The 25,751-nt window shown below is 39.3% G+C and overlaps 1 protein-coding gene across 1 annotated transcript in view; it reads right to left on the bottom strand.

The window, feature by feature from the left end:
* Window positions 1–16,005: 16,005 nt before the first annotated feature.
* Window positions 16,006–25,751, bottom strand: part of GPATCH2 (G-patch domain containing 2) — a 129,932-nt gene continuing 120,186 nt past the window's right edge. The window contains exon 10 of the mRNA XM_049833514.1: window positions 16,006–19,743. Coding sequence (XP_049689471.1) covers window positions 19,574–19,743 — 170 coding nt within the window. The 3' untranslated portion in view covers window positions 16,006–19,573. The remainder of the gene's footprint in view (window positions 19,744–25,751) is intronic.

A 25,751-nucleotide genomic window follows, 5' to 3' on the forward strand; every position in this document is an offset into this window, starting at 1 on the left:
ATGGCTGTACTTTTTAAAGGAGCCATCTATTTTAAACCAAAGTTGCTTAATTCCCCGCCCCCCCCCCCCCCCCCCCCCAAAAAAAAGTAGGACATCAATGTACTCACTTGTTACCCAGTAGTATTTTCCCATTCGTGGAAAAAGAGTTGTATTACAAAAAAGAATCATGAAAGCACTGCTAAAAAGTTTGGTTTCTTCATACACTTCATGTTAGGACATTTGAAAAATAATATACTTGTTTGTTTTACCAGCCTCCTTGATGATTATCTTTAATTAAATCTGTAGTTTAATTCTCTTTATTTCTCATTTTGTCCATCTTTGTAACCTGGCTAGTGGCAGTGAACATCTAAATTGCACCTCTATTTACAGCTACTTTCATGTTTGTTTTTCAAGGATAATGAAATGAAGTGCCTTCAGCAGCTCTGCTTGCACAAGAATTTTTAAAGCAGCTGTGTAAAAATGAAAATTAATATGATAATATGGAGGCATTATCTTACTTCTTTATCACGGCACTGATGCTAACAGAAAGGTTACTGAGATGTTACTTGCTTGGCCAAAAAATAATAATGGCAAAAAATTTTTTAGTGAATATGAATCCGATACAATTGGAAATTTTCTCTTGAGTCCAACGGGCTTTGGCTGTATTTTTAGGTAGCATATAGTTAAGAGTACAAAAAATACTTGCATTATTTTATGTATTTTTTTTTTTCCAATTGCTAATCACACACTAAAGCATTATTTTCAACAGCCTGAGACCTGGGGAAAGGAAGGGGAAGTCAATGGGTCAGATCCGTATCTCCAGTAAACCTGTGGCCCTGACCCTGGAGTTTCCTCTCTCTTCACCACATATGTAATCAGGAATAGCAACGTACACCCAGAGAAAACATTCTCCCCTTCCTTCTTTTTTTAAATTCAGATGGAAGAAGGCTTTGTATGTGGATAACTATTTTTGCCTTCACATACCCCATTTCAAGATGATTTTCAGTCAGTACAATATTATGAATCCTATTTAACTATGCTTAAGATCTCTCATTTAGAGTTAAGTGGAAGAAGAAAAGGCAAAATTGTCTTTGCAGATGTTAAGAAGAAATTCATTGCAAGCAATCATCATTTAATATCCAGTGCTGACTTTTTGAACAAGTGCTTTCTCTAAATAATAAATCAAATGAGTTGGCACTAACAATAATACCTTCGAATATAAATGAGGAAAACAAGAATATTAAAACAATAGAAACATTAACATACAAACCCTTGCTATTTACGGGAGGGAATGGCAGAGGACAGCGTGAAAAATAGCTGTTGCCTTTATTCAGTTTTGTTGTGATCTGTCACCAGCAGTGATGACTGCTGTTATGGAAAAGGAACCGGGTCCTTCCAGCAGCCAGGTGCCACGTCCCTTCAATCCGAGGCTGCAGCATTTGTTCTTTAAATAGCAAGTGACGACGCTGAACGACGCAGCAGCCCGGGCTCTTTTCCCCATCCTGCCTCCATCAGCCAGCGCTCACTCATGTGCCTGGGTGGGCCGACGGAACACCCCCCCACCAGAAGCACCCTCTTTCCCCGTGCCCCAGGAGCGTCACCCACGGCTGCACGGCAGCGGAGATAAAAATCTGCAACCTGCAACAGATCCACGAGCGCATATAGGACCCCAGGAGGGTTGTCGTAGTTTGTCACTAACGCGCGCCAGTGAGATCACCCGGCAAGTACCGGAACCTCTGAAGGTTTATTTTACCTTTGCCTTCTGTTGCTGAAGGATATTACAACTCATACTAAACAGGAGGTTACCCTATTAACCAAAAGGTGCCACATAAGAACGAAGAGTCGGATGCAGGTTTAGCAAACTAATTCAGGTTACGGGTGTGAAGTCCACACCTGGGGGAAAAAACCAGCTGGCTGTCTCTATTCAAAGCTGATGATGGCACTTTTCAGGTGTTTGCATGTTGGTACAAGGTACATAGGACTTGGGAACTAGGCAGCGCTTTGATCCAGGTGTGTTTTAATAGTTTATATATTACATTCTGGATTAACCACATAGCTTATGAAAATGGCTTTGCCTTAAAAACTGCCATATTCACTAGTCACATAAACAACATGTCATAGGAAATGATGACTGAATTGGCAGGTTGAAGACACAAGTTCCAAACAAAACGAGCAGCAACTTCTACATTAGCCATCAACCATTTAACTGAACTATGTGTTATGATCAGTGTAGCCAATTACTCTGGACCACCACGCTCCCGTATGCCTGCCTTGACTTTCACAAAGATAACTGTTACATCTTCTCTTAAGCATCTGGATGCTGACAAGTGCAAAGAAAAATATTAAGGGGAGAATGGTAATACAATTGACCTAAACCCGTTGACCGCATTGCGTTTGAGCTGGATTAATGTTACACCTTGAAACACCTACAGAAAACAAGACACAAAGGGATGTGAAGACAACTAATGCATAAGAATAATTTGGGTTTTCTCTGGGAGAATTGCATCACAGAGAGACTAAATGACTTCACTGAGGTTCCAGTGAAAGCCTGGTGTCATCCCTAACTACATCTCCAAAATAGTCCCTTAAACACAATGCTACCCATGCAAAAACGTGGTGGCTTTGGGAATAGGAATGCAAACCCTTATATGCTATGCACTTGGCTACTCCTTGGGCATTAAGAAGTGAGAAACTGTTCTGCAGATGAGTGCCATTTACCTGTACGTACCGACATATCCCTGACCTGCTCCAAGCGTGCTGCTGTAGGAAAAGGGCTGGAGGGCATTCTGGCACCCTTGTCCTGCTGCAGAGGCTAAGGAGCAGCAGCGTCAGTGCTTCCCAGCTTTGGGGATTGTGCCAGCCTTGTATTTCTTTCTGACTGCACCAGACCTTTCCCTGCTGGAGCTGGTAGAGGTGGGGAAGCTCCTTTTCTATTCCTAACTCTATATTACCTACTCTATTACTAACACAAAGATGGTATAGTTTTAATTCTGTTTGTTGAGCTCTGTTTTAGTGACCTTATACCAGTTCCCAGTACAAGAGCATTTTTTTCTAATCAACAAGTGATTTTAAGGACCCTCAAGATAACTGCACTTCACCTTAATTATACATGAAGTACATCCACATCCTCGCTATGCTTTCAGCTTTGTTGGAATTTGCTGTGGCTTTCTCCTTGCCTTCCTGGAGTATTGTCTACACAATACCACCTGTTATGGATATTCCTAAAATATGAAAAATTAGGGCTTTTGAGTAAACTGCAACATCCTACATTTGTTCAGCATCCGACAGTAAGGGAATATGCTTTAGCAGCACATTCCTACAGGCTGATGTTCCAGACCCTACAATCAAATGTAAGGCTGTATTTGGAAGCAATTGTACCAGATGGCTGCATATTATGGAAGGTTCAGTGCCACTAAGAAATTCAGGATGATAATAATAGTAATAATAATTAAAGGAGGACTTCTTCATAATTTTGCTCATGGCAAAACTGTCGTCTTTTTCAAGGTGATGACCAAATATTATTCAGATTTCAACAGCCACTTTGGATGCTTGCTTAAAGTCAGGCTACAGCAGCATGTAGCTACATCTTAACACTCTGCTTAGTACGTGTAAAGCAGTAGGAAATCTTCAGTCTGAATGGGAGGGGGGAAAAACAAGCCAGTGATTCACCAAAGCGGAAATCTTCACTTTGTTGTATACTATTCTTCTTCTGAGTGTGCATATATCACATCATACTGAGTAACTGCTGAAGGCTGAAATGAAAAACTTTTCTACGTGGCATTCAATTAAAATGCTGCTTTTTCCATATGCGCACATGCACACTCACAGAGAGAAAATACAGCAAGTCCATTTTTGGAACATCCCCCACATCATTTCAAGACAACTGGGACAACAACGGTTTTGTTGGTGAGTCACATTAGAAAGTCTGCTAAGGAGGGACACAGCAGCCCCGCCACAACGAGCGGTGAGAGGAGGGGTCACTTCTCATAAGGCAGACGTTGCCGCAGTCACGGATGTGGACACGAGCGAGTGTGCGGAGGAGAAGGTGGTGGTGGATGGATATGTCATCACGTAGGCTGTGGACACGCTTTTCACTCTGGGAAAGAGCAGGCACCAGCACTGGGGTTTCCAAGTCCTCCTATGTACCTATGAGGGTGAATGCACTTTGTTGAAGACTGAATACTTGCACAGGGGATGGATTTCAGGCTGTGGGTAGTTCCTTCTGTGGCAGAGGAATGAGTATTACTAGTCTCTGCTGTTCACGAGCACTGTGTCACAATATTCAGAAGGGATTTAGAAGGTAAATTAACAAAAAATAGCACATACTTAATGCTCTGAGATTGAACCGAGCAATCAAAACTGTAGCAAATGCGCTTACTGTATCTGAATGCCTTCAGCCAACTGCTGCAATTTATCTTACGGATACGTCTCCCAGGATATGCTTCTTGTAGCCATTTTGCACATTTGCCACTACTTTACCCAGAAGTGCATGAAAAAACCTTTTATGAGAAAAGTTAGTCAATGCTAAAGTGATAAGAAAACTCAGTTAGGGGCAGAGAACTATGAAAGTGACTTTATGACAAGAACATGGAAAGGGTATTTTAGACTCTTTTCCAGTACACCTGCTGTAAAACCACAGAAGAATGTAATTCAGATCATCATTCAGTTCCCTCCGAAATCTTGAACAACAGCTCTTCGACTCGTCACCACACCTGAAGTCATCACACCACCCGCTGGCCACCTCCATACAGGGATCCCTAAAAAACTGGAAGTTCATCTTCACATGTCCGAAGCAACAGCATCTATCGCTGCTTCCCAGAGATTAGCCTTTTTATATATTCCCTCTCCCACTACCAGAAAGTTTGACCCACAATAAAGTTGCCCTTTGAAATCTTTCATTGGTACCAGTCTTGTCAATAGCTATATATAGATTCAGGACTTGCCAAGAAGGAGAAGAAAAGTTAAATTATTACAAGTACAGTGTAAGGTTGAGGAAGAGAACGATACCAGTCATTCAGGTAATACGTACCTGTGATAACATCAGGCTTATTGTAGCCCTAAACTGAACTGTAACAACCGATCCCAAACTGTAAACCTTTAAATGATTACATGGCGGACAAGTGCAGGCAGATACAATTTAATCAGTTGAGACCAGACCCAACAGAGGTCTGGTTGCTCAGATTGCTGGTACCTACTTACATTTATGATGTATTTGAGTAAAAACATTGGAAAAAAAAAAAATCAGGCTAGACTTTGCCACAGGGAAATGTTCAGTAGGGGCCTAATTATATTCCTTGAAGAGAGAATTTCGATTAACCATCTTCATTAACTCTCTGCTCCAGAACATAACATCTAACATGAAGGCTGACCTAGAACCCTGTGGCAACATACTTGGACGTATCCAAAGCTGAAGCTTTCAAATCTTTCTCCTTTCAGAAGCATGTGCAATCTATAGGTGGCCCTTTCTGCAACCAAGCTGGCAGGACTCGGCGAGTTTGGCTTCCCTTCATGGACCAGGACTTCTGCTCATGGGTCGGGAACCAAGAGGGGACTCGATGAAAACTTCCTGGGTGTTCCCTTCTCTGCCATCCCTACTCTTCTCAAAGCAATGGCAAACCCTCCTTAAAGTCGAGAAGACAACATCTCGTGAAGATAATTTGGACACCAAGGGTTTATGAAGCAGAAGGCTTTACAAAGCAGTTTCTTTTCACCTCTGTAGCAATCAGGAATCAACTGCACAGCTTTCTGCTAATACATGCATGTATTTTCACACCATTCCTTTCCTCGTGCCTTCCCATTGAGGAAAATGGAGCTTCCCGTATTTTAGACGATGATTCATGTGTGAAAGCTATTGCCAAAATTGCAGGCTTCCCGGTGTTTTGTCAGAACTTGCTTCTTAAATTCATCGTTTGCCCTGAAACTTTAAAACTGTTAAGAAGGTGTAACAGTTGCAATTCAAAGTATATGCACAATACTGACCCTCTTTTGCTTTGTTGCACCAGATATGCAATAAGCAAAGCTGCTTCTGTTTGTCATAAATGTATAGCTTGCAATAGAGTACAGCTGTGAGATATCTTTCTCAGCAATATTGATGGGTTGATGTCTTTTTACAAATGAGTACTTAAAAAAAAAAAACTTAGCTGAATAGTTCTAAATGATTATATTTAAAATACAGAAATTAAACTATTTACTTCATATATTTTTATGGAAAACCTGCTTATTTAAATACCCTGCACACACTGAATTTCCTGGTTATGAAAAAAGTGAAGAAAAATACTATTTGCTTTTAGGTAATCAGATTCTGTGGGATCTAATCCTATATCCTATTTATGGCTGTGCTAGCTATTCAAAATTAAAATGAACCTTTCATCCGTGTGTATCATAAATGGGCATTTATCAGGATTATATGATTTTGCAATCCATCTGAATATGTAACCAGAATTTGTTTTCTTTCCGTTTCACTATGTAATTACCATGCAACAATAACAAAAGTGACATGTTTGAAGAACAGATAAAATGCTGTAAATTGGCCAGTAATGGTGATATTTCCTCATCTTCTGAAAAACCCATTTATTCTCTCTCTCAACAAATCAAGGCATTGTCAGCCCATACTCATCTTGTGGCCAGAGGGGCCCTACCAATTTCTAGATGTAAGCGAATACTGGAATGCAGATGAGGGCTACTAACTAAGGCTTTCAACCCAGGCAGCTGGTCTTAGCTTGCCTCAATTTCTAAATCATCCATAATGGGGCCAAGACCTCCGAAGCACTAAAAAGAGCGAGCTGACATGCTGGACAAACTGTTAATTTTTTCCTGAAGAAGCTGCTATATTGCACATCTGTCACTGCTGTGCAGACAATTACTCACAGAGTGGAAAAAAATCTGCTGCTTGTTGCTAGTGTAGTTGTTAACGGGCGGAATGGAGAAACACAAGAGCGTAACAGCCACGACAGGAACGTTTCTCAGCCTTCTCCCTCCTTTTGTAAAATCGTATTTAGAAATTAAAACACGTGGAAGCACCCACGCTCCGTGGCGTGCAGTCTGAATTGCTACAATTATACCCATAACTTAAGTCATTTGATATTCTATAGCTATATTAGAGGTGCGAGTTGCAAAAATTTTTGCACTTCAACTACTGACCGCCCTGAAAATCTCCCTCCCTAAATTGTTGCGTTGCTCTGTAACACACACAGGTAAGATTTTCAGACACGATCATTGCAAGATGATAAACACAACAGGCAAGACATGAGAATAAACCTGCTGAAAGTGTTATTTTTCATGCTACATTTCTTAAATATCTATTAAAATAACATGAAAAAATGCTCAATTGTAAAACACCCACAAATTTTAGCCTGAGAGGTGCTCAAACTATCATCAATAATTGTTCTGAGCCAAGTGGGGAAATTGATTGCTAGGGGCCCAAAGCAGGGGCAGGCAGCCAGCCTGCGCTCGGTCCTGGAGAGCGTGGGGAGCAGAGCATGGGACCGCTCAGTGGATATGAAAACCACCCAGGTAGGGCCTCATAATAATATCCATCAAAGTTGGCAAAGGAATCCATAAAAATCACAACCTTCAACCACGATAGCCACACTGGTTATTAAACATTTAGCGTAAATTTGTATAAAATACTGACCAAAGATAGGCTGACTTTTGGAATGGGATGAGTATTTTAATCATCAAATCAGCATACAGAACGATGAAAACATCAGTAAGCGCTGTTCCAGACCTTCCTGATGGAGGAAAACCTTTGCACAGTAACCTGCTGCTGGTCTACAAGTTTTCCCCCCCCTGGTTTTAGAGGTTATGTGACTCACGTGCCGACTGAGGCATGCACCTGCTTCGAGGCCCAATTCTGCCAACCCCCAACTTTCAGAAGCCTTGACTTGGAACTCCTCTTCCATCAATTAATAATTTCAATTTAAAATAATTAATTAAGAAAATAAAATATTACCTTCACGGTTCTTTTTCCTTTCCTCTGGCACAGGACCATCAGACACAAATGGGTGAAGATTTCCAGGTAAAACTTTGCAAGATAATACACAAACGGAAGCCATGGCTTTCAGCAAAACATACAGTATTATGGGAGACTCCCAGAAGATCATATAGGACATAATCACAAGGCCTCATCCGAGGTCGAAACCAAAAAAAAAAATTCAAATCCATTTCTAAGAAAGATGGGTTGATACCATTTTGCAGACCACAACTTCAACAGTAAAAAAGCAGCAGTGGAGAGTCCTGGAGGAAAGGTCCATACTTGGGGAGAAGGGGCAGCCAAGAGCGGGATGATGAAAAATGCCCCACGTTCTGCAGGAAAATTCACGAACCATCAAAGAACGCTCTTGTGCTGCTGAGAGGGCGGTGTCTGCGAACCAGAGGATGATTTACGCTGTCTGACAACTCAAAGGCAGAAGACAACTCTAGTGTACAAATAAAACCAAAAGTGGCAAGAGTACCCTTGGCAGCTAGTAGCACTGTCTTGCTGGAGTGAAACTGGGATCTACTTAAAAGGTAAGGCGTACAACGTAATGAGTCTGTGCGTAGTGGGACACCAGCAGGACCCTCTGCGATTCATTTGCCAGTTGATCACATATTATCATAGACTTACTAAATAAAATAGTATTTATTACCAGTTGACTCAAAAAAAACCAAAACCAAAACAACCCAGCAAAAACTGAATGCTTTCAGGAAAACTTTTCATAAAAACAAAATTTTTGTCACATTAAACTGACATCTTAAAATATAATAAAGATTATGAAGTTGGGTTAAAAATCTAAACAGAGTAACAGCATATTTCATTTACCAAAGTTAACAGTGACGAGAAAGTGGCAGCTTGCACCATTGCAGAAGAGATTTTAATATGTACTTGAACTGGTAGTGAAAAATGGGTGAAAAATGCCACAGAACAGAAGAAAACTTCCACCTGCGCCTGCAGCGACTCCTGCCTGACCAGCAGGCGATGCCCGCGGCAGCAGGCTGGCCACAAACGGACACCAACAATTTAATGCTTCCTCTGAAAACTCCTGCTTCAAGTAACATCCAAAGTGACGAAATCTGGAAAGAAAAAATAACATCTTGATTTCTGGGGGACTGTGACCTCACATGCCTCACACTGCCACACAAGGTCAGCTTTCCCTTTTCCTTTTTGTTTCTGGGTGGTTTAACTGCATTTCTTTACCATGTATATGACCTAAAAATACATTTTAGGAATTTCGTGTTTGCTTGCTGTTAGCATCTTCTCTCGCAAAGGATCCAAACAATGTCAGCTCACCGGGGCCACATTTATAATACCTACAGTAGCTGAAGAGAAGAACAACTGACTTGGAGCAGCCAGGAAATTTTGGCCAAGATCCCACGTAATTTCCCCTTCCACCTACCTTCATGACCTTTACTTTTTCCTTCTCTTCATCAGTATTTACTGTAAGAAATAGCTGCTGAATGCAGGCCCACACAAACAAAAGGAGAGCTCTCATTCACTGTGCACTTCAGAAACTGCCTTTTACCCAGGGAAATTTCTTCAGACTATTTCTCTCTAAAGGTATTTTTCAGAAACAATTAGGATCACAAAGGTAGTATATAAAGTGTCACAGAATTTTTCTATGGCTTGAAAAATAATTATCAGCTTATTTGCATTGTTAAACGTTAATTAGCTATGAATGGTAATTTTTTTTAACACTGCAATACTTCAATTTCTCATTACAAAATAATTTCAGCTCTATTAATTAGTTCTAACAGTAACTCATAGTAATGGATGACACCTTAAGTGAGCTATTAAATGCACTTTACCACTGATTAGGAAGAAGACAACTAAAAAAACCTGGCTAGGTTTACATAATGACAGAATATGAAACAATACATTGCAGATTTATTGACTTTCATAGAAGCAACTCACCCCTTTTAAGTAACGCAGGCTCAGCAGAACCAGAGGTTTTGTCACACTTCTGTGAGGTATGTGGGGTGACCGTTTAACAAATGGCCTAGTGTTTAAGTATTGTTTTCCTAGTTTTATGTATTACACCATTCTCTGTAGAGATCTACATCTATATGCATGCACACGTGCATGTTTGTGTAGACACATACAGGCAAATAAGTTCATTTTCTCAACTACACAGTAAGTAAACTGAAATTCTTTATTTTTTTTGGTAATTTTTTTTAACTTTGCCTTTTTGATTCGCCAGGTCCAAAGACAGCTGTAGACATTCGTCTGATTACCCCGTGGGACTCGGCACAGGGTTCATCATACCCTGGGCCACAGAGCACTGACACCAATATGAGGATGCTGCAAATGGCGTTTATTCAACTGCGTCAAGCCCTTATATACTGTCGGTCATCCTGCCTCCTTTAACCCTTCTCTTTCCGTACATCGCGAGATCTTCCGAGCGCCAATCCCTACAGACAGCGCAGTGATGTGGTTCTGGCCAAAATTATTCAGCCACCCACTATGCTGGATGGTGGCAAAAATCACCACAGGGTACTTTCCTCACCATGACACTGTAACCTTTTTTTCATGGTCCAGTCCAGTTAGTCTTGCAGCGGTTCATTGGGAGCGATCTCTCTCAAGCCACTGCCTAAAAATCTGCACCTGTAACAGATCCTGCATGCCAAATGTACGAACCTCCCAGATGAACCAGATGCGCTGTTCCATAGTAAAATGGCAGCCCGCGCCAGGAACAAAAACCCGTGGTAGTGGCTACCAAACTCCATCATCAGCATATGTGACCCTTCTGGGAAGTCCAAGCCTGCCCCTATCAGGATGCTACCTATGACAACATGTCTCAGAAACTGGTGCTGGCTCTTCTTTAAACCTGAAGCGATTGTCCCACCGGAGCCAACGTGCCACTGGGCCGCAGGGTGAGCGGCCACAGACCACGCTGCAGAACAGCGGCCGCTGGGGCTGCGGTGGTCGAGAAGCGGCACAACCCAAACTTCTCATGGCAAAGACAACCGATACTTTTACTTTTGCAGTAACAACAGGTAACGTGGTTACTTCTGGGGACAGCGGCAGATGCTGTCCTTCACAGGCCATCGCAACAATTCCAAAAGAAGCTGCAGAACAAGAACGCGTTTTTCGAAACGTACTTACTTGGTTGAGCTGGTGCTCCAAGACCTTGCCGCACAGCCGGAGTCTCTACACCTGCCCACGTCGCAGCTCCCCGGCACGAAGCCTGGGCAGTCCTCCCTCCCCAGCCTCCTCACCCAGGCCCTCCTGAACTGGGAGTGTGGAAACTGGTGCCAGGGCAGCCTCCAGCGACTGGGCTATGCCAGAAGTACAAAAGCCACGCGGCGATTTCAGGTTTTCCAGGTCTTTGCTCTGTGATGGGGATCGTGCAAGTTTGGAGAGACTTTGTGAGACCTCCTCGCTGCGGGGCCTGAAGCCAGAAGGTTTCAGGGGCTGCAAATTGTCAAGGCTTCCAGGCTCTTTAATTTTCCAGGAGGAAGCCTGACTCTGAGCAGTTGGCCTATGGAGGGGGCCTGGTAAAGCCAGAGCTGAAGATGGTGGCAATCTGGCCTCTGAATAACCCGTGGAACACACTGCATCTTGGCCACAGTTTATTGGAAAAGGCACAATTCCACAAAACATTAGATTTTGCTGAATAAACATTCTCTGACACAAAATTTCTTACTTTTTGGATGAATATGGAGTCTAGATAGGGTATGAAAGTAGCTTGATTCTAAGGACTGGATTTTTTTCCTCTGAAGACATGAATTTGGCACACCATTGTGCAAATACAGATTCTATTCTATGAAATCTAAGCCAGAGAGAGAGAGTCATAATCAGAGGCAGCCTACCCAGTGCAAAGTGCCGCTACTACCAGCTCTCCAGAAGCCCCGAGTAGCGTTCATGGCCCTGGGTGTTCAAAAGACAACCCAGCTACGGGAGGAATACTTCTCAGTATTAGCAATAAACGTGTGTAACAGGCAAATATCAAGTGCTGAAACTAGTTTGCAGGTCTGAATACCTACACCATTTCTCCATGAACCTTCATCATGGAAAACCCCGTGCCTACTGGGAAAACTGCAGGTAAGTACAACACAGAGGCTGAAAAGGTGAGAGGAGTTTCTAGATAGCAAATTCTTCTGTTCCAACACTCTTGCAAGTGGCAACATTCCTGCCCAGACTTCTTGTTCTATCGAATTCCTGGCCAAGAGCTACTGTTTAGCAGCTGACCTATCTTTGTGGGTAATGGGTAGAAATTGCCCAAATTCAGTTAGTAAGAACTGTAATTCACTAGCATTCATATGCTCGCTGACAAAAAGAAGATGAAAAAGAAATCAACTTACACGCTACAATGAGTATAAAGGCAACCTGGTAATTGTGTTACTTATTATTTACATCATATTAAGAAAACCCTTAAAATTATTATTGCTTCACTCTCAAAATCTCTCATTTCAGTAATAAGGCATACCATGGCATATAAAAAAGAAATCTGTAACAGATTATTAAAGTGTTCTCTCAGATACTGGAAGTATTTGAGTTTAATCCAATTAACATACTGAGTATCACACCGGTATTCTTGTTCATAACATTTTTACGTCTTGTATTAACTATACTTACATATATGTATGGTTTATGTTGTAGATCATATCTATTACTACCAGAAATGAGAGGGCCAGCATCACATATACTGAGAATTTGGCATTCAGAAAATTTTAGATAAATGCTCCACTTTCTTCACAAATGGCAGAACATTTAGATACTTGAGGTAATCTGGAACATTTTGGAAAAAAATAAGGCAACTCATGTGGAATTCAAACTTAACTCTTAAGACTTGAAACCAAAAGCACAAAATTGAAAATTTGCGTACTTGCAAATGCAACTGTAAAAATTCTTGTGCCCTCCACAACAATATTCTGTAAGAAAACTGCCAAGTTCACGCAAGAGAGAAACCAATGGGAGTACGGTCAACAGCAGTAAGGGTCTTCAGAGAAATCAACGATCTAAATGCAGAAACATTTTATGGAAGGAAAACCAAAACCCATTTGTCCTGATACTTCAAAGAATCTCCTCGCACCACTTAAATCTACCTTATAGGATAATAAGTTGAAACCGCATTATAGGCAATTTCCAAGGAAGCCAAATGAAAAAAACCCAAGCTCATTAAAGCAGAAAAAACCCCCTCTTGGAAATGGACAAGCAGGGAGCAATATGAGGTCCAGCACCAACAATATGAGATGCTTGAGAAGAAGATGGAGGAAGTCTGAGAGCGGACAAGTGTAGAATAAGCTGACTCACTGAGAAAGTTTGAAGGATTCAAAGCAGTAGATGCATGAGAAGTTTAACTTACCTTAGGTACCAAAACTGCCAGCATCCTTCAAAGGCGGGTCAAAACACTGAGTCTGTTTTGCCAAACACTTTGACACTTTTTTGTAAATTGGAGAAAATATTACTTAGGAATTTACATTTTCCTTCTGCATACTTCTGATGGATGTTTTCCCTTACTTGCCTGCCCCTAAATTTACAAGAGATTTCAAATTTCTCATTGTATCATAGCCTCAGAAGGGATTTTGATCCCTTCCATTATCTACAATTCATACTTTTCTGCTATAGCCTTTTGGAATTGAAAACATTTTATAGTCATGTCCCGTCCCCCCTTTTCTTGTTACTTTGCTGGAATGAAAGACTATATAACACATGCAGAATCAACTACCCAGTATTATTAGACTGACGGCCTGATGGTGTCAGCTGCGGCCCAGACAGCCTGGTTTGAGCAGTTCGTTGTGTGTTATTTCGAGCTGTGCAAAATGGAGAGATTGCAGACTGAAACGGCACCCTGACTCCCTGCACTGCTGGGATGTACCGCGTTTGGTACTGAAAGGACAGATAGACCGACATTAACCACAAGCCACCTATACGTTAGAGCAGCCAAACAGGTGCTCTAAAGAAACTCCACGCTGAAGATGGGCCAGCACTATCCAGCCAAGAGGCAGCTGACTCCAAGGGTCTGCGGGAACTCTGATGCCATGGAAAATTTAGGACCGGTATCTTTTACAGGGAAAGAAGTTAAGGCCCCAATCTGCAAACACTTGCATGCATGTTTATTTTTAGACCTATGTAGTACTTCACATCTTGAAGTCAATGGAGATATTTATGTGCAGAAAGTATCACATATCTGCCAGACTTCATAGGCTTGGGACCACAGGAAAGAGAGGGGCCAATACGACAGCCTGCCCAGGCTAAAGAAATTTGAAGTTTTCAGTGTCAAAATCTCTTACAACAACTGACAAAGGCAACAGTAGGCCATTCAGAAAACTGGCCTAGGGAGGTACTGAAAAGCAACCTCACTAGACTAGTAGAAATGATAGAAAATCTTGAATGGCATCACTAAGCACATACATGAGATTACACTTTAAGAGAGAAAACATTGGGTATTATCACTTAAAACATATATAGCATTATACCTTTTCAGAAAAATGGACGAATACTAAGGATGAAAGACAACACTAAGGACAAGACACAACTAAACTGAGCATACCTATGATCAAATATTCTGAAAGATAGTATTTTAATAAGCTCGCATATTTAATCAGTGTAAATATATTACAATAAAACATACATTCCTCAGAGACTAATGACTTATATTCACAGTTTCAGAAGTCAGGCTCCTCAGTACTTAAATTAATCATAACAACACTATAAGCAGACCAAAATTGTAACTTTCTAGAGATGGAATACCTCTTATTAATACAAACCACTTTTCACAGCTGTTAATAAGCACAGTTCTCATAGGTGCAGAAGATCAAGTTTACAGAATTGCAGTGATTTTCAGCCTTTTTTACTTAAAGATTGAATATTCAAATACAAGCAATATACCATCAAGGTCAAAACACCTCCAGCATCTGTTTTGTCATAGGACAGAAGAGAACCATAGGAAGCCCAAACATTTCCACTAGAGTTACTTACTACCAGTCAATCATGAAACTTTCGTTGCTTTTGTAAAGTTTTCCACTACAACTTAAAGCACACTTACATTAAAAACGTTGTTGATAGTTTTACTGGTCAAACTCAACTGGTCAAAAGCTTAGCAGATAGTAGATACAGCTTGTATCAATCTACACTGGTAAAGTTTTTACATAGTTTTTTTAGCGACCCCCCCCGCTTGAGGCAAGAAGAATATCCATGCTGGAATTGCTGCACCTCCTCCAAGACTTTTTCTGGTATAGAGAGGTCGTGTTGGGGGGTGTGTGTGTGTAGAAATCCCAATCTTAAATACTGTATCTGTAAAAAAACCCACTTGACCACAATAAAACCTTTTCTAGGGAAAATTCAAAGCAAAACCATATAACAATCTTTTAAAATGCCATCTTCTCATTTAACATTTTACATTAGCTTTGCAGCTGGACTACAGGTCGATAAAGAAATAATTTGGACTGTGTTTTTTCAGACTGAACACGCACACTGCCCTTAGGTATGGGACTCTATTGCGGGTAACTCAGTTAATGCAATTGCTGTGTGCTAACTATGCCACTGCTCCTGAAAATTCTGCTAGGGATGAAAGTCTAATTAAAAAGTCTGTTGACTCTAGAGTAAGAGGCAAGGGATCCCCACTTCTGATATGCCTTTACTGAAACTGCCCTGGGGAGCATGGGAAGAGGGAAAGTAAAACAAAGGTTGTGCGAGTTCTCCTTGGAGGAACAGGTTTGGAGAACTGTTTGAAGAGAAAGCACAAGGTCCTGTCACAGTTATCAAAGTATACACATATTTTACTCTTTAGTGAAGAGAACTTGTATTTAAACGTCTTGGAAGACTACGATAAAGAAAGTACTGCAAACATCTTAAACGAGGCATTTCCTGATGTTGTGGTGTAACCTTTTCAGCTGGATCATAATAACCTAGAAAAGAAGTAGTAGTAAAAAGGTACATATAAGGTAGCATAATAGCTTTAGCATAATATGCATCTGCTTGGTACAAGGTATTAGCCACCTTAATTATATTTTCTAGAAACAGCATGTTTTTGTACTCACCCGTGCAATAACAACGCTATTGAAAAGGGCAGTTTAAAGAAAAGAACATACAAAACCCATGAAGAATGGAGTCTATTTATTTTATTTCATCTTGCATTTGTGTTGTTAAAGCAAAGCATTCTATACATATTATTTAGCTATTTACTGCCATTCTACACCCATTATTGACCTAATTGCAGAAAGACAAATGCAGGGACAAACTTGTTAGAATGAGCATATTGATAACGCTTCTCTGACTTTGACAAGTATTTATTTAAAAATAAGATACTGTTCATGGGTTTCTTTTATTAACAGTTAATGGCTCAATTCACAGAACTTTGAGACACCATGGAACATGTAGCAAAACGCAACGCTGATAATACATAATGTCTCTTCTCTTCACTAAACATTCTGCAGAGGAAGAATATTATGGTAACAGCTGAGCTACTGATTAATCAAACACCTAAATGGAAAGAATCTAGCAAGTAATGGATGGTAACTTTTAGATACAAGATGATCCTGTATTTATCTATGTAGGCAAAAAAAACCCTTCAGTGTCACAGCCATTAAGAATTATTATCTGAAAATACTTGTATATGTATTTTAAAGTAATGTGAGCCAACTTTATAGCAGATATCACAGTATGATTGCAAGTTAGGTATGGGAAAGACCTGAAGAAAAAACCACCCCAATAAATGAAAGTACTTTGACCTGTTTCAAAGCCAACTAACATTGCAACGGCTTAGAAGAGAAAAAGTACAATTCATTTTTGTTTTGTTTCTTAACACTACTTTTAACTGTGCAAAATCCCACTACTGGAGTATCTTTAAAACCACTCCTGTGAGATGTGGAAAAACAGAAATGAAATGATAGTGTGAGTCAGAATGGGAGTTTTACCACAACAAAAAAAATCTCAAAACACTACATTAAAATATTTTAATAAATCATTTTGTTCTACAGCTTCTAGCAGATAAAGTTGACTGTCAGCTGTGGCATCTATGAGAATACCTGCTGGAAAACAGGCAAAGTGTATCTATCTCTATATCAAAATCAATTTGACTAATCTTAATGTCTAATAGTTTCTCACTAATAGACTGATTTAAAACAAAAAAATTCTAAGATTTCCAAGCAGACTAAATAGTTCTTCCATTATGGTTGTTTACTAGGTCGGCTGTTTCACTGTATCTGTATTAATGGATGAATAAGGAGTTGAATGGGCTAAAGAGGTTTTCTCTCAACACGTATCCATTATTTCCCTCTTATCTTTTTAGAACAGGAAACATTTTCAAGTACTTTTGGAGCTGCAGACTGATTTCTTGAGAAACTACTACTACAGTAAATTGCACAGAAATATTTCAAACAAGTGTTGTATGTGCCATACTTAGAATTTCCAGACCAAGACACATAGGTGTTGTAACCAAAGCAAAACAATGGAATTTTAACCGAGAATGAATATTCCTTTACAGTTTTGCAAATAGAGCTAGAACAATCAGAACTTAAAGATTCACTTTCACAATTCTCATGTTTAAAATTATTTTAAGGATTTTTTGATTGTGGTGTAAAATACAAAGCGGTCTTTAGAATTCACTTGCTCTCAGTAGCACATTGCATTGAAAGAATGGGAGCATGCCACAAGTTCATTATTGTAAATAACACTTATACAAGTGGGCACCTCTGCTAGCTGCAGAACTCCAGGCTCTCAGCCCTTTGCAATTATGTGGCCCTGAAATTCTTTGGATATGGAATGTATTTAACTCAGTTTAGTTGTGCAAGAGATATTTGAAGTGGCAAACTCACATTATGCTATGCCCCCAAACCTTCCAATAAAAAGTGTATGTATTGATTATAAATCCCAAGTCTGTTTAAAATTTCTTATCATTTCAAAAAGCAAAACCACACAATCATATAAAGTATTTAAACAGCAATAAATAGTTCTCCTGAAACTCAGAGAACATGTGCATTCAGCTATCATTAAAAACAATATCAGGTACTAACCTTTTATTCTACACTACGTGTATGGTGAAACAATGTTCCCAAACCGACAGTACTCACAGTGGGAAGCATGAATATGTCTTTTGAGCAAATTCAATGCTATAATGCTGCTACTTCTTTTCCTCATATTATTTTTCTGGAAAAATGGGTGAAGTTGAGAGAGGAAAAGAAAAATAATAAAAATACTTCTTAAAATTCATGACTATATTTCACAGTCACATGAAGGAAGCTGTGCTTTTTTTATTCTAAGGAAATATCTTTGCAAGCATCTGCAAGAAAGTATTTTTCTCTGCAGTTTGGTATCAGAGGAAGGGAGACATCCTCCTCTTGAAGAAAAAAAAGACTGGAGAATCAAATCCTGTTCCCTCTGCAGCCAGCGTAAATATTGCCAGCTACTACAGGGGTGGGCGGGGAGGAGGGCAGGATTTTCCCTTTACTCCATCTGAACAACAGTTTCCTTCAGCCCTATCATTTAATTTTAAAGTGGAATTTGTTTTATACTGCACACCAATAAGTACCCTAGGAACTTGATTGGTTCAGGCTTAATGAAATTGCTTCTGCTGACATTAGATACATTAGGATACTGATTAAAACACTTAATGATCCCTCTTGATTTTAAATTGCTAGCTTAGATTTGCGAGATGTCAAAGTATCTTTTTCCTTCCTTTCCTCCACCCTAATCCTTCTCCTTGCCCTTTTTTCTGTTCATGATCCTTAAAGGTTGTGGCTCATTGGCACCAGCATGATCACAAACCAAATGTTAACACGATGTTGAATACTGCATTGTTTAAAATATGCCCAGAGCATATAAACACTGAAACAGTCATCTTTAAAATATCATTTCCTGGTTCAAAGCTTAAACTATTCTTAAATGTGGAAACACTGAGGATTATTAATACAAAGGGAAATCCAAAGTCAGAATAAACTTTAACTTTTTAAGATATTCACTGAAAAAAGATAATCCTGTAAATGTAAAAACAAATATAAAAGCTTTACTTTTGAGCTTGAACGTGGAAGACAGTGATACATTGCCAAATAATGGTGTTGGAATGGCATTCCTATGACAACAAAGCCATTTTTCATGCTCTCATACAAAATTGCATACCATATCACCTTCCAGTGGGAAACGTGTATATCTTATGGGCAAAATGACAGCTTATCCACAAATATTGTTAAACACTAGAAATACCAGGTTTGGAAACTTTGCCTGAAAAGGGGGAAAACACAATAGCTGTAAAAAGTTCTATTTTCCTTCAACAAATCTTATCAAGACTCTCGAGATGAAATTATAGTTACAAAAAAAATTTGCTTATATACTAAAACCTGCTGTGTCAGAAGCTTTTATGAAAAAAAGTGAATATACTGAATTTTATGCTTAATACAAACTTTAAGACCACAGAAAATAAAAAAGTAGAAGTTTTTGTATATTTTAGCACCATTATAAAGTCAGACTTGACTGCCGGTTCTGTCACTGTGGCTGTACCTTGCAGCTGGTGTAGCTAATGTGAAGCACATTGACTTCAGTGATCTTTAAGAGAAGAATAACTGCATTTGCTGATCACAACAAATAATATGTTTGCTTTTATTTTTTTTTTTCTTTTTTCTTATCTTGTTAAATTAATTTTGAGCTTTATTTTTATCAGGCAGCCAGAGTGCATTTCTGTCAGCTAAATCCAAGTCCGAGTCCTTTTGGTCTCTGGACGGCTCGTATTGGCTCTGCTATTCCTTTGCCGTCCGGTCCAAGGCCCGTGCCAGGGGTCCAGCCCATACTCTGAAGCATTCTGTTTCCAATGTTGTTTTCTGGGATTGGTTGGGTGTTTTCACCTACAAACCCTGAGATTAAAGAAACACAGCATTAATCAGCACTGCCTGCCATGTGGAGAAGAGCAGGATAATCTCCCTTAAAGCTTTAAACCTTCTTATGCTCCTAATTCATCTAATAGGTTGCTAGAACAGGCTGTCTTTGCACATGTTGACCTCCTGACTGCATATGATTCTAAATCACAGTCTTACGCTCTGCATTGTTTTTAATGTTTTTAAAGACTCACTCAGCTTTTAAGTATGACAATTATTGTCACAGATCTTTTATATTCCAATACAGTGGATTTTACATCAGTCTCAAAGAGCATGCATCACCTGCACAAGTCTACCAACACATTGGCAAGATTACCTGAATTTCTTGTCCTATACAGTTACTAAGCCAAGACACATCATAGTAACATGACCATCTTTCCATTCTTAGCAATATTTATCAAGGCTCAAGATCTTTTTCAATAGAACACAATAAATAATTTGTGATTAAACAGTTACAGCTGTTACAGAAAAAGTACAGACAAGTGGTCTACTATTCTGAGATTCAGCTGTATCTTTACTCAGTTTCTCTTTTACTGAACATTGTAAGACAGATTTGATACATCCCAGTTTACTTTTGGTATTTTCAATGCCACTTAGTGTTGTTTACACTTTTCTCTCCATACCATCTGTGAGAGACTGAAAGAGTTAATGTCTGGGTTGTGACACCATCAAGTTCTCTGAGAAAAGCTGCATACATACTGCAGAAAATGCAGAAAAGATCGTCAGGACTGCAAGTGTTAATATAACAGATTCATTTTTTTAATAACCATTTTTTTTCTTCCATGAATGCATCATCAAAAAAAAAAAGTGAAGTCAAGTACCAAAGTGTTTTTTTCCCTCATCAGCCAAACTCCTCAAGCTAGAGAAGATAAGCCTTCCCATATATAACTGTCTTGCATGAGGGATACAAATGATACTTATTTCAATAACCTGCATGTTACACCATGCAAACAATCTTAAAAAGGGCTGAAGTTTTTGAACTAACACAGCAGTTGCAGGTAGGCAGCTGGATTTTGCTTTCAGCTTTGCTCAACATCTTCCTCCCCCCCTGACAAAAGACCAAAAAAAACCCCTACCATGTGCCCAGTTTCAATTATTATCTGTTTAACTTTCTACCTATTGATTCTGGCCTGCTACTTTTGAAAAATACTGTGGAAGGAGACTGTGGTTTTGGAGACTATCATGTCTTCAATCAAGAATTTACCACTGACAAGCAGCTAGCTCACCATTATATTAACTTACTAAATAAGAACACAGGAAAAGTTGAATATGCACATCTGAAAAGCCTCATTTATCACACACACAAAAAAGCAAAGCCCCACAGTGGAAACCACATACAGAGACAGAAGTTCAAAACGAGAGGTGCATGTTAAAAACCTCAAGATGATTGCGATGATGAATCTACAGTACTCCAGCATTATCCACTACAGATCCGTTCATATTCAGTAAAACGCTGGCTACATAAAAGGTAGAGGGCTTCCTAGTATCTCAGTTCCCGAGTCAAAGGAAAAGGGAAATGCATTGAGAGAAAGCATCCTTTAATACCGGTTTGAAGCTATGCTTAATGCTAGGCTTAAAATAAAGGCTTTTAAGTCAGCAGCCTCCAGTTCCCGAGAGGGCTCCTCTTGAACTGACCAGCACAAAATTCAATGTCCAAGACTTCCTTTCTTTTCAGGCCCCCACAGGCAGAGGCAATTTTCATACAGGCGAGTCCCTGACACTGCCTGGCATACACAACACAGGCTTTGCAACCTTCTTTGTTATACTTTCTAGCTCAGAAAAAGGGAAAGAAAAAAGGCTACTGTTCAACAAAAGTTCCGGTAAATCTCACAGGTAAAATCCTGGAAGTCTGTTTTGGTCCACTTTTCACAACAAGTGATGGTAAGAAATGGAGCATTGTTCCAATGAACATCTGTGGAACAATTATGGGAAAAACTTAAAAGGGAGGAAAGATCCAACAGACCCACCAAGTAGGAAAGAGCAAGGGTACGAGTATATTGCATATATCTAAGAATTGGAAATACTAAACCATTCATAATCCTGCTTAGGCAAAGACAGCAATGCTGCTGGAATGGTTTGCAAGGCACAGCCTGAGACAATGTAAACAGCCTTTTTGTTAGTCTATTTGGGGGAAAAACCCACAGACCTTTTTCTGTAACAGATGTACCTTTCTATATGAATTCTGGTTCTCAAGACAGCCAGAGCAACCTCACAAAAAAGATATACGAAAGAACAATCTGTATCCTGATATGTTATTTCATAAACTGATGTTTCCATTTTTTGATAAATTTTGAAGTAGCTTGATATTTTTTTTCTGTGACTGACAGGATAATTGGAATATTTTTTGTTTTGAAAGACATAAGTACTTTTAGAATGTATACTATAACTATTTTTCCTTCCACTGTACATACTTGCTTACTCCCGTTAGAAGGCTGAAACCTCCCCTGAAGAGTTGTTTTTTTCTTATACATTACCAGGTTTTTAAAAAAAAAAAAAAAGAAAAAAGAAAAAAAGAGCAGAAACCACCATAACCTTGGCTTCACAACTCACATTTGGGTAAACAATCAAACAGCATACACTGTCCAAACAATAGTGTGTTTGGAGGATATGTATTGCAGCAACAATAAGGAAAAAGCAAAACCCCATCCAACTTGCCTATGTTACTAATTGACTAATTACTCCTTCTTGCAAACAAGTTAGAATATGGATAGCTTTTATTTTAATTGTGAAAAGTATTTCATATATGCAGGCCATTCTTTTGCAGTATAGTCAGGTTTTATATAAATACTATCTATATCCGTCTTTAATATTCTGGCAATTTTCACACATCATTTGAAAAATTTATCTGTAATATAACATATTTTACTTGCATCAGAAGAACATGGGTAGCGGTATTGCTCTCTTCCTCTATTCCATGACCAATTAGCAATTGGAAGAAAAAAATTTGTATTGCTGATTGACTGCATGACAGAAGAGAGCTCTTAAAAATCATGCTACACTGTGTGCTATTCCCCTGACCCCATTCCTGTGCTTTGGGCTTTTATTTTCTAATTAAAAGCAGTAATTGTCCTTGCAATATTAATCTTCAAGTTCAGTTTTTAATTCATGCCTATGGCACTTCTTGGACTAGCCAGTAGGGCCTGTTAGAGAGAATGGTCCAAGCACATTGGCCTTGAAACCGGCTGTGCTACCTCTGGGACGTGTTCAGTCTCGACCCACCCAGGAGCAAGAGCAAAATCAACCCACCGTGCCATCCCACAAAAAATAACTATGCAAAATCAGATTAAGAAAAAAAAGCGGGCGTATGTTTTTCTAAGTTTATTGCTCTATGAGGCTTTGTGGGGTTCCTGGAGTTACGAGGAAGTCTCTGTACTAATAACTTGTAGGAATGTTCTGTGCAGAGCCCTTTCTTTCTACAGACTGAAAATGTTTTTAGTAACCGTAACAACTTGGTTCTTGATCTACCAGATGAGTAGTCTGCGTGTAGAAGTGGCTGCCAGTACACAAGTGAGGAGCAAACACTGAGGAACAGTAACTTGCTTGAACAGACAGCACTGTAAAATACCCTCACTTACGTTCCTTCTGTTTGCAATACTGCCAAATGAAATAAAAAAAAAGGCCAATCCTCAAACCTTTGTGTATATGAATAGACACGCTTCAAGGTCTACACGTATTATGCATATGACCTTACATACATGGAATATGGGACCTATGAGTAGGAAAGAGGCAAAACTGGGAAGGGGAAAACAAAAAACTCATCACATTTGTTTAATTTTTGGTATGATATTTATGATGGCATTAAAGGCAGGTTTCAATGAAAAATAAAGGTATGTAATTTTTTCTTAACAGCTGTTGAGACAGGTATGTCCTGCTTAAACAGTACACTAGCATTCAGTGCCATACCCTTGATTTTACAGTGATTGCCATGAATTAATTTAATTCCATCTGTAAGCTAAAATCAGATCAGAGGTCTAATGCTGCTGCAGGCTCCACATCTGTTTAATCATTTTTGGATACAACAGCTTGCAAAAGTTCAGGTTTTAAATTTGCCTCATATTTAAGAAACAATGTTACACCAGTGTACAACATCTTCAGCAGGAAACAAATGAGCCTATGCACAGTTTTTGATCTGACAGATCCATTTTATTTGCAAAATGTTTCTAAAAAAATTAGAAGATCACCAATTAAGTTAGCATTTATTATAGAATAATAAAGGAATGTGACCTCATAAACCACTATTGTGACAATATTTATTTGCATGGTCCAACTGCTGGACTAACATGAAGCATGTCTGGTTTATATTGGGGTGAATAAAATCAGAATACAGCTAGGTTCAATCCCCTAAAGAACTCTTATTTAAGAAAATGTTTCGGTTTGGTCCCGTCCCCCCATGCCCCCCGCCTCGTTCTAAGAAACAAATGAAGGCATATTGAAGTAATTTTATCTCTGGCCACTGAACTATTTTTGATGTTAAGAAAACGGGGTTTTAAACAGTTCTGAGAAAATGACACTGTATATAAATATAGTCTTGGCCTTTCATCTTTCTTTTATATGATTAAGACTTGTGAGCAGAACAGCAATGCCTTTGCAGAGCATACCACAACTATTATTTCCTCTTCTATCGCTCCCAGCAGCCTTAAATCCTTTAAATCCTTTCCTAGAAGGATCTCTTTTTGCTTGGGTAATTTTTGCAATACATGGCCTGCTAACCCTTACCCCCTACCCTGGATCTCACTTATGTCTATCACAGCAGAGTCAGTCTTTCTACCTCAAATCTTCCAAGGAGCATTGTGGATGGTAATTCACTTGCGTAATTGGCTCAAGAGATGAAAATCTTGTATCTGCCTCTCTTAGCCACTAATCTATCCAGCTGACTGCAAGCCTAATTGGCAGCTTGTTTAGTAATTTGGCTCCTAAAGTGTTGTATTGATGTTGGATAAACAGCCAATGGAAGGAGAAACGATACATGCTGCTTCACTTTAAAAGCTAGTGCACTTTCCCCCTCATTTTCTGAAAGCATTTAATATTCCATCTATTTTTTTTCTTTTCTGACTCCTCATGAGACAGATGAGCTCAGAACAGTAGGGACTGATACTGATACACAAGACAATTTTACAAGGAACGTAATCAGAATAACACATTGCTGTAGCGTATCTTTTTATGCCAGCTCTCTCTAACTAGCAAAATGGGAATCAGACTGCCTAGATGTTTATGTTCTTAAAACTGTTTTGGATAATTGCGCAGTCAGCATCACAAGCATAGCCAACAGCCATACTGTGATTTTTAAAATCAGTACCTGCAGTGGTTTTCAAAATTCAGTATACTATAGCTGTAAATCTAAAAATCCACCAAACAAAAACCCAAACCAGTTATGAAGATGCCATATTATTTAGCAAAATATTTGAGATTCCATTTTTATACCAGACTTTTATATATCCCTCACACTGAGCTATCTAAGACTGTGTCTAAAGAATAACCTTAGAATGATTATAGTTCAGGTGAGTCTGCTTGCATTGTATTTTATTCTAGCTAGCAGAGAGATAAAAATAGCAGAGAGGACAGAGCTGTAACTTTGGTAGGTGTCGGAAACCTCCCTATTTACCCAGCATTCACAGCAGAGTTTTGTTAATGTCTGTACTGCCATAGTTTCATTTCTACTGCCCCATTGCAAGGGGTATTAAAGGAATCGTCACATAATTGCAGCACGGGTAAATGCATTCTTTCTTGCGGCAGAGACCCTAGATTTAAATCCATTTTCAACTCTCCTGAATATATAAACAGATATCCATACACTGATGAAAATGGATTTCTCCTTCCATGCTTTATTGGACTATTCTGTGTGTAAAGTGTAACTTCATGCCCATTCAGTCTTTACTATTACTAAAATTGGTTGGAAAGAGTTGGAATTATCAGATTCCCATTTATCCCTCTGTAAAGGGGAATCTCTTAAGACTGTCTTTTCACTTGGGTCCAAAGGAGGTCAGTTT

The sequence above is a fragment of the Accipiter gentilis genome, chromosome 30 (assembly GCF_929443795.1).
Source record: "Accipiter gentilis chromosome 30, bAccGen1.1, whole genome shotgun sequence".
NCBI lineage: Eukaryota > Metazoa > Chordata > Aves > Accipitriformes > Accipitridae > Astur > Astur gentilis.